General features: G+C 41.7%; 1 protein-coding gene across 3 annotated transcripts in view; it reads left to right on the forward strand.

The window, feature by feature from the left end:
• Nucleotides 1-10,212, forward strand: part of prp12 (Poly polymerase 12) — a 33,343-nt gene extending 23,131 nt beyond the window's left edge. The window contains exons 2-13 of one of the 3 annotated variants that reach the window (XM_014153330.2): nucleotides 2,547-2,682; nucleotides 2,926-3,202; nucleotides 4,145-4,282; nucleotides 4,519-4,569; nucleotides 4,667-4,793; nucleotides 4,988-5,153; nucleotides 5,264-5,384; nucleotides 5,603-5,699; nucleotides 7,811-7,895; nucleotides 8,060-8,190; nucleotides 8,648-8,799; nucleotides 8,941-10,212. In XM_014153330.2, the coding sequence (XP_014008805.1) occupies nucleotides 2,547-2,682; nucleotides 2,926-3,202; nucleotides 4,145-4,282; nucleotides 4,519-4,569; nucleotides 4,667-4,793; nucleotides 4,988-5,153; nucleotides 5,264-5,384; nucleotides 5,603-5,699; nucleotides 7,811-7,895; nucleotides 8,060-8,190; nucleotides 8,648-8,799; nucleotides 8,941-9,446 (1,987 nt within the window). In that variant the 3' untranslated portion in view covers nucleotides 9,447-10,212. Of the gene's footprint in view, nucleotides 1-2,546; nucleotides 2,683-2,925; nucleotides 3,203-4,132; nucleotides 4,283-4,518; nucleotides 4,570-4,666; nucleotides 4,794-4,987; nucleotides 5,154-5,263; nucleotides 5,385-5,602; nucleotides 5,700-7,810; nucleotides 7,896-8,059; nucleotides 8,191-8,647; nucleotides 8,800-8,940 lie in introns of all 3 variants that reach the window. The other 2 variants (XM_014153329.2, NM_001140056.1) reach the window with 2 other exon arrangements.
• Nucleotides 10,213-11,539: the final 1,327 nt, after the last annotated feature.

The raw sequence follows: 11,539 nt of genomic DNA on the forward strand, positions 1-11,539 counted from the left end.
TTAGCCGTAGTTGGCTAGCTAGCAAGCAAGGGATAAGAACATTGCCAGCCAGTATGGCAATGTAACGTTTAGAATGAACGACTGGGTTGCGTTCATTGATACAGGACAAAAAGCCCGAACAACTGGGTCGTGTCCCTGGCAACCGGCTTGGGTAGCAACCCTAGATTTGTGTCAGAACTATATCTTGTGGAAGGATGAAATTGTATGAATAAATGTATCTAAATAACGTTAATGAAAATATGTCAATCATTATTTGAATATGTTGGTAACCCGTTGTATAAAAGTGATAATGCCATTGAAGCCGGTGTTTGGAGGATATGTTGGCACGGTTTGTCAACATATCCCGTGCCAATATATCCTCCAATCACCGGCGTCTCGAGCATTATCACTTAAATAAATACTGTTACATTAGTTTGTAAAATAGCCTTAACTTAAGGCAAGTTACTGTATGGCCAAAGTGATATTGAATTGTCAATGTAACCAAATATCAACATTTGAAGGAGATATATATTTTGTGGCGCTGACTTAGTCTGTCTTAAATTCCAGTTGGTCTACAAATAAGTTAAAGGATTAAATCAAATGAAACTTTAAAATGTACTCTAAATACAGTTTTATTCTATTTAGTCCTATTCTTTAACTTATAATTTTGGTTGAGATGGAGACAGGAATCCAACATATCCATTATGAATTTGTAGACCAACTGGAATGTAATCCAGACTAAGTCAGTGGCACAAAATATACATCTGTTTCAAATGTTGATATTTGGTTGCATTGACAACCAAACACAATTCAATATCCAGTTTGTCTACAAATGAATAATGAATAAGTTGGAATCACGTCTCCATCTCAACCCAAAATCTAAGTTAAAGAATAGGACTAAATCAAATCAAACTTTAAATGTGGTTTGATTTGATTTAGTCCTAATCTTTAACTTAGATTTTTTGTTGAGATGGAGACATGAATCCAACATATTAATTATTCACTTGAAGAGTATATTTGAAATCAACCAAAGCTTGAAACCCTAGGCCTATATGTGATGTCTATTTTTAGTTGAACCCTGGGTTGAATAGAAACAATAGCTGTTGATTTTGCAAATGTTACATAGGCCTATTAGATGATATATGATCTTTAAAGTATGGTAACATTTGATTTGCTCTGTTAAACCTACCCTTTGGAATGACTTCGATAAGAACAGTAAATCTATTTGGTTATTAAGAGATCTCTTAATAATAATTCTCACAATAGCACATTGGTTGTAGTCAGTGACAAATATCAAAGCTGTGCAGGGCTTGGTTAAAATCCTGTATGGGAAACCAAAGGGTAACTGTAGGTCAGTAGAGGTAGGAGATGCTGCCAAGTCTATAGTTTTTTTTTCTGATATTGGATATAATGTTGAAGATCTGACGTTGTTTCAAAGATATAAATTCAACATATTTTAGATAAGCTTTGTCTATGTTGAAATTTCACCTTCAAAACTTTTTTCAAATCAAATGTACACTCAGTGTACAAAACATATTTCCATGACATAGACTGACAAGGTGAATCCAGGTGAAAGCTATGATCACTTATTTATGTCACTTGTTAAATCCACTTCAATCAGTGTAGATGAAGGGGAAGAGACAGGTTAAAGAAGGATTTTTAAGCCTTGAGACAATTGAGACATGGATTGTGTATGTGTGACATTCAGAGGGTGAATGGCTTAGACAAAAGATTTGTGACTTTGAACAGAGAAAGGTAGTAGTGCAACGCTGCTGTGTTTTTCACACTCAACCGTTTCCCGTGTTTATCAAGAATGGTCCACTGCCTCCCGAGTGGCGCAGCGGTCTAAGGCACTGCATCGCAGTGCTTGAGGTGTCACTACAGACCCGGGTTCAATCCCAGGCTGTGTCACAACCGGCCGTGACCGAGAGTCCCATAGGGCAGTGCACAATTGGCCCAGCGTTGTCCGGGTTAGGGGAGGGTTTGGTCGGGCGCTCTAGCGACTCTTTGTGGCGGGTCGGGTGCCTGCAGGCTGACTTTGGTCGTCAGTTGAACGGTGTTTCCTCTGAACACATTGGTGCGGCTGACTTCCAGGTTAAGCGGGCAGGTGTTAAGGAATGCGGTTTGGTGGGTCATGTTGCGGAGGACTTATGACTCAACTTTCGCCTCTCCCGAGCCCGTTGGGGAGTTGCAGCAATGAGACAAAATCGTAACTGGATCACAATTGGATATCATGAGGAAAAAGGAGGTGAAAAAAAGAATGGTCCACCACCCAAAGGACATCCAGCCAACTTGACACAACTGTGGGAAGCATTGGCGTCAACATGGGCCAGCATCCCTGTGGAACGCTTTCGACACCTTGTAGAGTCCATGCCCTCTTTTGCCCCACTGAGGGCAAAAGAGGGTGCAACTCAATATTTGGAAGGTGTTCCTAATATTTGGTACACTGACTGTATTTTCCACATAGATTTCACGTTTCAATACATTGACAAATAACGTTGATTCAACCAGTTTGTGCATAGTGTGATGGAAGGTTGTATCAAGAAAATGTTTACTTTTGACTACAGAGGAGGATGTCGCTTCAACCATGACATGACCTCGGGGGAGAACAGCAGAATCCTGAAAGAACACGGACTGGAGGAACTGAGCAAATCTGAGCTGTGTACCCTGCTGCTTCAGAATGATGGCTTCCTCTTACCACCAGTACGTAACACTGCAGTAGGCCCCTTTGCTAAAGTATGCTCTGTCTGGTTAAGGCATTGTGTTTAGTGATCATGATCTAAATTAAGTTCATGTTCCTCCAATCTTGTGGTGTGTAGAAATATACATGGAATATCCCAGAATATTGTATGTGTGTGTACTCATACATGCATGTGTATGGGTGTGTGTGCATGCATGTGTGTTTGTGTGTATCGTTTTCTCATACAAACATTTTTCTTCTGCTAGGTGTGCCACAACTACAACAACGGCGTTGGAGAATATGGCAAATGCCAGGATGGCGAGACATGCAAGAGGCTCCACATCTGTGAGATGTATCTCAGGGGTAGCTGCAACTGTCCCAGGTGTCATGATTTCTACGAACCCCACCCATTAAAAATCCTGCAGGACAGAGGGGTGCCCAACGAGCTCATTGCCTCCCTGAAGTCTGTGTACATGAACATCGAGTGGTTGCAAAAGCAAGACCGTGCCATGCAAGGCAAGGGGCAACATCAAAGAGCTAAAGGTAATGCAACCTCTAACACAAGTAACATGTTTAACAGAGGCCCACTGAGTACTCACGGTAACGCCTACACTGTTATTAGCATGTTAACTCATAAGTTATTAAATAATATTGTGTTATACCTTAATATAGTTTTACTAAAGTGTAAAGATGGTAAAGTGAGTTTGTTTAATTTATGAGAACATAGCATTTAGTGGAACCTAATGCTACTTCCTAATATCTTGTAGGAGTTATAAGAAATAGTGTGTGATTATATATGCATTCTCATAACTGCAACCCACCTCTCACATGACCTGAGCCCACTTTGGGTCCCGACTCATGGTTTAAGAAACCCTGGTCTACAGTATAGGCTACTAAATAAAATATCCAGTGATACTGGCTTACCCAGTGATAAAGATGCATTCATGATAAAGCATGACTATATGTAGGCTACTCACCAGTGATGGCCGATTCGCTTGAGCCAATCAAAATAACTGCTGTTTTCTTAATATTGGCAGGTGTTGAGAAAACATTTGGTAGCTTCTGCAGACAGATTAGTCTTCTCTGTTCAGCAAGAGGCATTTGCTTTTCAAACTAAGTTTTTCCCGCGATTGTATTTAGACATTAATGAAAGGCCTATAGCTTGCTCTTCACTGACAACCGCAACAATATAATTAGAATACATAGAATGGTTGTGTCTATTGAAGTCAGGACTGGCAGGCATCTTGAGTGTACTCATGAGTTTACCAGTCAAATTGCCAGGGTTAGAGGTTCCAAGACCCTTCCATGGATTATATTTCTATGGCCACAACGTAACAAGCAGTTCGATATTTGGCACGCTTGCTGCCCAAATTGTGTCTCTCTGTTGTATTATTTTGAATGCTTTTATAAATGTCTGTACAGACAGGCATAGGCTAATTATATATTTTGGGAAAATATATTTACATTTATCAGAGGGTGCTGCAGAAACTCCAGCACCCCTATTTCCCGCTCCTATGCTCGCCAGACTCAGGGCGCTCCAACTCCAAGAGGTTGACCATGATACTGCTACTGCTGCCACCGCTGCCCTTAACACAAGCCAGAGGTCCAACAGACCTAGTCAAGGTAATGCCAATACTGCACGTAGCATGGTGGTCATGCAGTCATAGCATAGCCCATCATTGATGTCAAGAAACAACACGTAGGTTAATTGTGGATTTCTTGTTTAAAATAACGTTCATCGGTATTAAGATCCGATGAACGATGAACATTAAGAACAAGTTCCCAGTCACAAGCTCTCAAAATGTATAGATGTTGATTCTATTGGCATGGTAAATTAAATGTCCAGTTCTCTTTTTCAGATAAAACTGAAATATGCATGTACTTCATCAAGGGCAGTTGCAAACATGGTGGTAAGACAGCATTTTGCAAAGCATAATTTTATGAATAATCAATGCTTGGAGCGTAATAAACATAAGACTTCAATACCTAACTTTACTCATACTTCAGATAAGTGCTTTAAAGCCCACTCTACCATGCCCTACAAATGGGAGGTGAGGGAGGGACTAAACTGGACAGCTCTACAAGACAACGAGGTGATTGAGAAGGACTATTGCGACCCAGCAAAGACATACAGGTGTGCTCTACGTTTAAGAAGAATTAACTTGAATGGACAGTAACACGTAGGGCACTTGGTCCATGGTGGGCAAATGTTGCTAGTTACTAATACAATGAGTTATTAATGCCATATATGCTTCTAGTTAGTGTGATATACAGCTTCCCCTATTGTGATTGCTGATTGTTCGCTGTCTTTTATTCTCTCTTGTCTAGTCGGGGAGTCCAGCCTGTGTGTTTCGATACGATGACCTGCGGTCTGAACAAAGCCCGGCGTCTCTCCACCATCTCCTCTGTGCTACAGCCTACCTTCATCCTCACCACGGAGTGGGCCTGGTTCTGGGAGGACGAGTTTGGAAGCTGGATCCAGTACGCATCAGCAGTGAGTGACGACGAGCACTGTTGAATAGTGACGGTTGAATAGGACAGAGTTCAGTCCCTCTTTAAATGCAAATAATGCATAACCTCCATGTTTTCTGTCTTGCCCTACAGAGCGGTCGACACATGGCAGCTACCATCACCAGTGAAGACCTGGAGAAGAGGTTCCAGGAAGACAACAAGGCTGTGATAGAGTTCACCGCGGGGTCACAGACCTATGAACTCAGTTTCCCTGGTGAGCACAGATGACATGATATCCAAGATAAACCAACTGCAGCCTTAAAAACATATACACCATACATAGTATATTACGAACAGATATGCAGTGATTCTTACAGCTACTACTGTATGTGACAAATTGAGATATTTCTCAATGGAGTCACTATGGTAAAACAATGACATCTGCATGTGAAGTGAACTGTCTGTTGTTACAACAGCTCTGCTCCTTTTCAGACATGATTCAAACAAACAAGCAGTACACCACCAAGAAGGTTGTGAGAAGACGGCCTGTGTTTGTCTCTTCGGCTGATGCACAAACTATCAAAACCAGGTAAGATAAAGCTGTGAATGTTTTTTGTATGGATCAATTTGCTCTTGAAATGACTCTCCTGGGGATTGTTCACTCACTTCACCACTAGGCTCCTCATGTGTTCTCTTGCCTTGAAAGTTGTCTATAGAAGAGTTGACCGGGTGCACGTTTTGATTTTTGCCGTAGCACTATAGCCTCGTACGAACCATCCTGATGACGCAAGCTTACATTATTTTGCTCAACACGGATACAGTCTGGCAACGACCAGATTCAAACCATTTGAGCACATCCCTCTCCCTCCACCGTACAGCCGGACCAATCAGCGTCCTCTGATAATCTGTGGGGGTGGTTTAGTTGATGATGACAATGTGAAGCGCCTGGAGGTTTGTGTTGATGCTGCTATAGCAGCAGTTATATACGAACTGGAGGGAATAGCTTAACTGAAAGAACAGCAAAAAACTGCATTGATGGCTTTTCTTGGGGGAGAAGATGTTTTATCGCTCTTCTCCCGACTGGATTCGGCAAGAGCTTGATTTACCAGCTAGCTCCACTGGTAGGCTGGACAATAGAATAAGTCAATATTCACCCAAGACTGAAAAACAGCCAAAGGAACTTTGGCTGAGCTGGAACACCAGCGCGAGGCCATAGCAAATTAATTCAAACAAACCTTCGCTGAGCCTCTTCTGACTGAAGTTGTCATGCGCTGATCTGTTTCGTGTGTCCTTGTGATTGTCTCCACGCCCCTTCAGGTGTCGCCCATCTTCCCCATCATCCCCTGTGTATTTATACTTGTGTTCTGTGTTTGTCCGTTGCCAGTTTGTCTTGTTTGTCAAGCCAACCAGCGTTTTTGTGTCAGCTCCTGCTTTTCCCCAGTCTCTCTTTTCCCATCCTCCTGGTTTTTGACCATTGCCTGCCCTGACCCTGTACCCGCCCGTATGACCACTCTGCCTGCCCCTGACCCTGCCTGCCGTCCTGTACCTTTGCCCCACCTCTGGATTACCGACCTCTGCCTGACCTGACCCTGAGCCTGCCTGCACGTCCTGTACCTTTGCCCCACCTCTGGATTACCAACCTCTGCCTGACCTGACCTTGAGCCTGCCTGCACGTCCTGTACCTTTGCCCCACCTCTGGATTACCAACCTCTGCCTGACCTGACCTTGAGCCTGCCTGCACGTCCTGTACCTTTGCCCCTGTTGCTGTAATAAACATTGTTACTTCGACACGGTCTGCATCTGGGTCTTACCTTGATCCTTGATAGAAGTGATACCTAGAATTCCATTTCCCCTAAATGGCACCAAAAGAAGTATTCCTTTTTATTTTATAAATATTATTTTATAAATAACAACTCAGTGGTGTCAAGAGTGCTTACATCTGCGTAATGAGGAAGTATAGAAAAATTGCAACTTCTGACTTTTTCTGGACTAGCGATCAATGATAGCAGAGCTCGCTGCCCCGACTTGCATCATACAAAAGAGGAGATTCTCCTGATTAAAAATGGTGTCCAACGCGAAAAAAATGTAAACGTACACATTGTGAGATATTTGGCAAAATAGACAGACATGTCCTTGTAGAATTTCCCCATAGCGAAACAATGGAGCAGCAGCCTCAACAGTAATGTGTAATTTCTGACATTTTAAAGACTAGCGTTTGATGACAGCAGAGCTCGCTGCCCAGCCTTACATCATTACAAAGAGGAGATTATAGTGATTTATTATGGTGTGAAAATATATACATTTTGTAGATATTTGGTGAAATAGACAGACATACCCCTATTTCCCCTATAGGAAACAATGGGAAGTATTAACTTCCAGAAATTGATCACAGCATAATACTCTACCCAAACTTATGTACATCATTAGAAAGAATAGATTATCTTGATTAAAATGCTGAAGAACTTCAAAACATCAGAATACATAAATATATTGATATTTGGTGAAATAGACAGATTTCCCCAAAACAATGGCAGTCTAAAAATTCTAAGAGCAGTCTTTTATTTAACCAGGTTACTATTTATCTGCAACCATTTGTCTTTTTGTTTTACATTTTGTGGTTGAACTAGGCCTCTGTGCTAGACAACCAAATGTCTCTTTGCATTTACCTTTAGGAATATTTATTGTTCTTCTACATTTCAGAAAAAGGGCTCCGAGCAATCACTCAAATTTCCGAGCTTTACCAGGACACTGGGATAAGGCACAAACTCCTGAAACAGGATACAAGGTATTATATACAGTACATGCAAGGATGCAAGGAACCTGCTATTTTAGACCAATGGAGATGACTGTTTGTTTTGTTCCTGGGCAAATAGCTGCTCCAATCTGTCCCTACATGGTAGGCTAATGGTGTATTATGACTTTCTCTGTCTCCCATCATGTCCCTATCAGAGAGTCGACCTTCCGTGCTCGTCAGTGGAGTTTAAGGAGATTCAAGGGCTTTTTCAGAACACCATGAGAGGCTTCAGCATCCACCAAATCGAGAGGATTCAGAACAAAGCCCTTTGGGAAGTCTTTCAGTGGTATGTTCCCTAAGACTACATACACCTTCAATTGACAATCACCTATTGATTGGTCTAGAATAGATGTTTTATTTTTTATTTATTTTTACCTTTATTTAACTAGGTAAGCCAGTTAAGAACAAATTCTTATTTACAATGACGGCCTACCCCAGCCAAACCCGGATGACGCTGGGCCAATTGTGCGCAGCCCTATGGGACTCCCAATCACAGCTGAATGTGATACAGCCTGATGCTCACTTCCTGACTGCACCCACAATAATTGCACATTATACAATATTTCTCTCTCTTGACTAACTTTCTGTCACAAATATAATCTAAAAATTTTTTTATTTTCAATACATTCTGCACACTGTCTACAGTGCTTCTAGAGGACATACATCTCTTTGCCTTGTAATCAGTGTATTTGTATTATTCTGATTGCAAGGCAGAGATTTATGTGTATTATTCTGATTGCAAGGCAAAGGGATCTCATGAAGAAGAACAACAGAGGGAGGAATGTGACGGAGAAACAGCTTTTCCATGGCACAGACTCCAAATACCTGGATGCCATCTGCCTTAACAACTTTGACTGGCGGATCTGTGGACTAAACGGAACATCCTTCGGGAAAGGTGAGCTGTCTCATGTGCTTGTGCTATTACATTTCATTCTAATTATTGACATAAATCGAGATGATATATCGTTGATATAATATATTTTCCTGTGATTAATGATTACTGCTTACCCCTTCATCCCCTAACATCCAATTTCAGGGAGTTACTTTGCCAGGGATGCCAAATACTCCAACAGCTACACTGGCAAATTAAATACGAGGTCCATGTTTGTCTGTCGTGTGTTGGCGGGAGATTACATCAAAGGGCACTCGAGCTACCTCCGGCCCCCCTCGAAGGACGGAGGGGACACCATCTTCTACGACAGCTGTGTGGATGACGTCAGCAACCCCTCCATCTTTGTGGTGTTTGAGAAGCACCAAGTGTACCCAGAGTACCTCATCCATTATGGTGAGGACGACACATGGTCACAAGTCTACCAGCAATACTCCCGTCCAGCTCCTGTACCTGCTCCAGCACCAGCATACAGACCAGCGGCTGCCACAGCGCCTAGACCAGCACCAGCATACAGACCAGCGGCTTCCACAGCGCCTAGACCAGCACCAGCATATAGACCAGCGGCTGCCACAGCGCCTAGACCTGCACCAACATACTCACCATTACCAACCCCTCCACCTAAACCTGACAACTCCTGTGTCATTAGTTGAGGCTGACTGCGAGGGGTGAATTGTGAACCTTTTGATATTAAACTGAGGCAAAAACATATGCTTTTGTGAATTACAGAAATGGATTTAGCACTCTTAAATGTGTTTGACAAATTACAGATAATCTTGGGATGCACCTTACTATGATTACTAGATGTGCTATTATCTGTTTTCTACAATGCAAACATTTTTGTAGTGCTACTGACTTTATATAATGGCAAATTGTGCCCCTCACAACATGAAAAGTTGTGTACATTATACGCTTTATACCTTTGCAGTACTTTTACAGTATCTGCTGATGTGCATCAGTTCAATGGTTGTACAATTATGGGTTTCATTCATTTTATTAATATAATCCATCTGTTTTCTTTGCATTGATGGGTTCTGACTTCTAAACTTGAAAATATGAAATATCCTTATTCATGTCACTGAGGGAGGGAGGGAAATGCAGAATGTTTACATTCTGTCAGACATGGTTAGACATCAGGTATCCTATGGAAAGGAGAAAGGCCACAGTCTGGTACAAGTCAACAAGACAGCCGTGAGTTGGGGAGAAGTGAGGAATTTGGGCTGAGGTCAGGTCAGATGAAGTGAGGAAAGAACAGGAATGACTAATGTCCTGTCTAGCAACAGAGATCTATTGGCTGTCCAGATGTGTAAGGATGAGACTCAGCATAGGAGGAAGGTTTAAATACCAGTGCTTGTGTAAATATGTCTTTGTCTATCAGTTGTTTGACCCATTGGGTGAATAAACTTGATTTGAGCTTTACTAGTCTGAGTTTTTACTCCATTTATTTAGAATCTAACAGTTGGCGCTGCGAGCAGGGTTCACCACGATTTACAGTCAAACTAGAGAGTCCGAATCAGTGAAACGGGAGTTGGCACCAGAAACAAGGTAGGCACAATTCCTACACCTGTTGCCACCAATTCTGACATCTTGGGGAGATGAGAATCGTAGGCTGAACAATTATAGGATACGGACCCAGAAAACCTGAGTTTATTCAGTCGGCCCATTGTGTAACAACCGGTCGTAAATATATGGTGTAGGGTAGGTTCCATAAGGATAGGTCCCGAGTGAAGCTAGTTCTCTGTGAGATCCATGAGTGACATGTAGGATAGGTCCCTAGTGGGGGTATTCCCCTGTGAGATCTGTAAGAGGGACGAAAGTCCCAGCCGCAGTGGCAGTGAGGCATTAGAGTGTATGTACAGTTGAAGTCGGAAGTTTACATACACTTAGGTTGGAGTCATTAAAACTCGTTTTTCAACCACTCCACAAATTTCTTGTTAACAAACTATAATTTTGGCAGGTCGGGATTCTCTTTATTTTTACTATTTTCTACATTGTGGAATAATAGTGAAGACATCAAAACTATGAAATAACACATGGAATCATGTAGTAACCCAAAAAGTGTTAAACAAATCAAAATATATTTTATATTTGAGAATCTTTAAAGTAGCCACCATTTGCCTTGATGATAGCTTTGCACACTTTACATAATGGCAAATTGTGCCCCTCACAACATGAAGCAGTTGTGTACATTATAAGCTTTATACATTTATAGTACAGTACAGTACTTTTACAGTATCTGTTTGTACGATTAGGGGTTTCGTTCATTTTATGAATATAATCCAGCTGTTTTCTTTGCATTAATCACAATTTTGTAAATATTTTGAGAAGTATAATTTTGCTGATTGAAGTAGCACTTTATTCATTCTTATGAACACACCAGAATGTAAGTGTAAAGTTATGCACCAATAATGAAATTAAACCAAGTGATTGTAATTGTAATGATGGGTCGGCTGACAACGTCACATAAAAAAATGTGCGCACATTGATGTGGCCGGAAGCCGTACTTTGTTATGATTCTGAGCGGTCAGATAGCTGGTAACAATGACAAGAAGCTGCCGTATGGTAGGGTGACCATATTTTAGTTTTCAAAAAAGCGGACATGTCCGGGAAAAAGAGGACGTATGGTCACCCTAGTGTTGTGGAATGCAAAAACTCCCTCCGCAGCAGTAACAGCATCTTCTGTTTTACCTGCTCTCACAAAATAGTCAGTTAAATTTACCTGACGAACTCTCTCCTTTAGCTGCAA

Source organism: Salmo salar, chromosome ssa17, assembly GCF_905237065.1.
Source record: "Salmo salar chromosome ssa17, Ssal_v3.1, whole genome shotgun sequence".
NCBI lineage: Eukaryota > Metazoa > Chordata > Actinopteri > Salmoniformes > Salmonidae > Salmo > Salmo salar.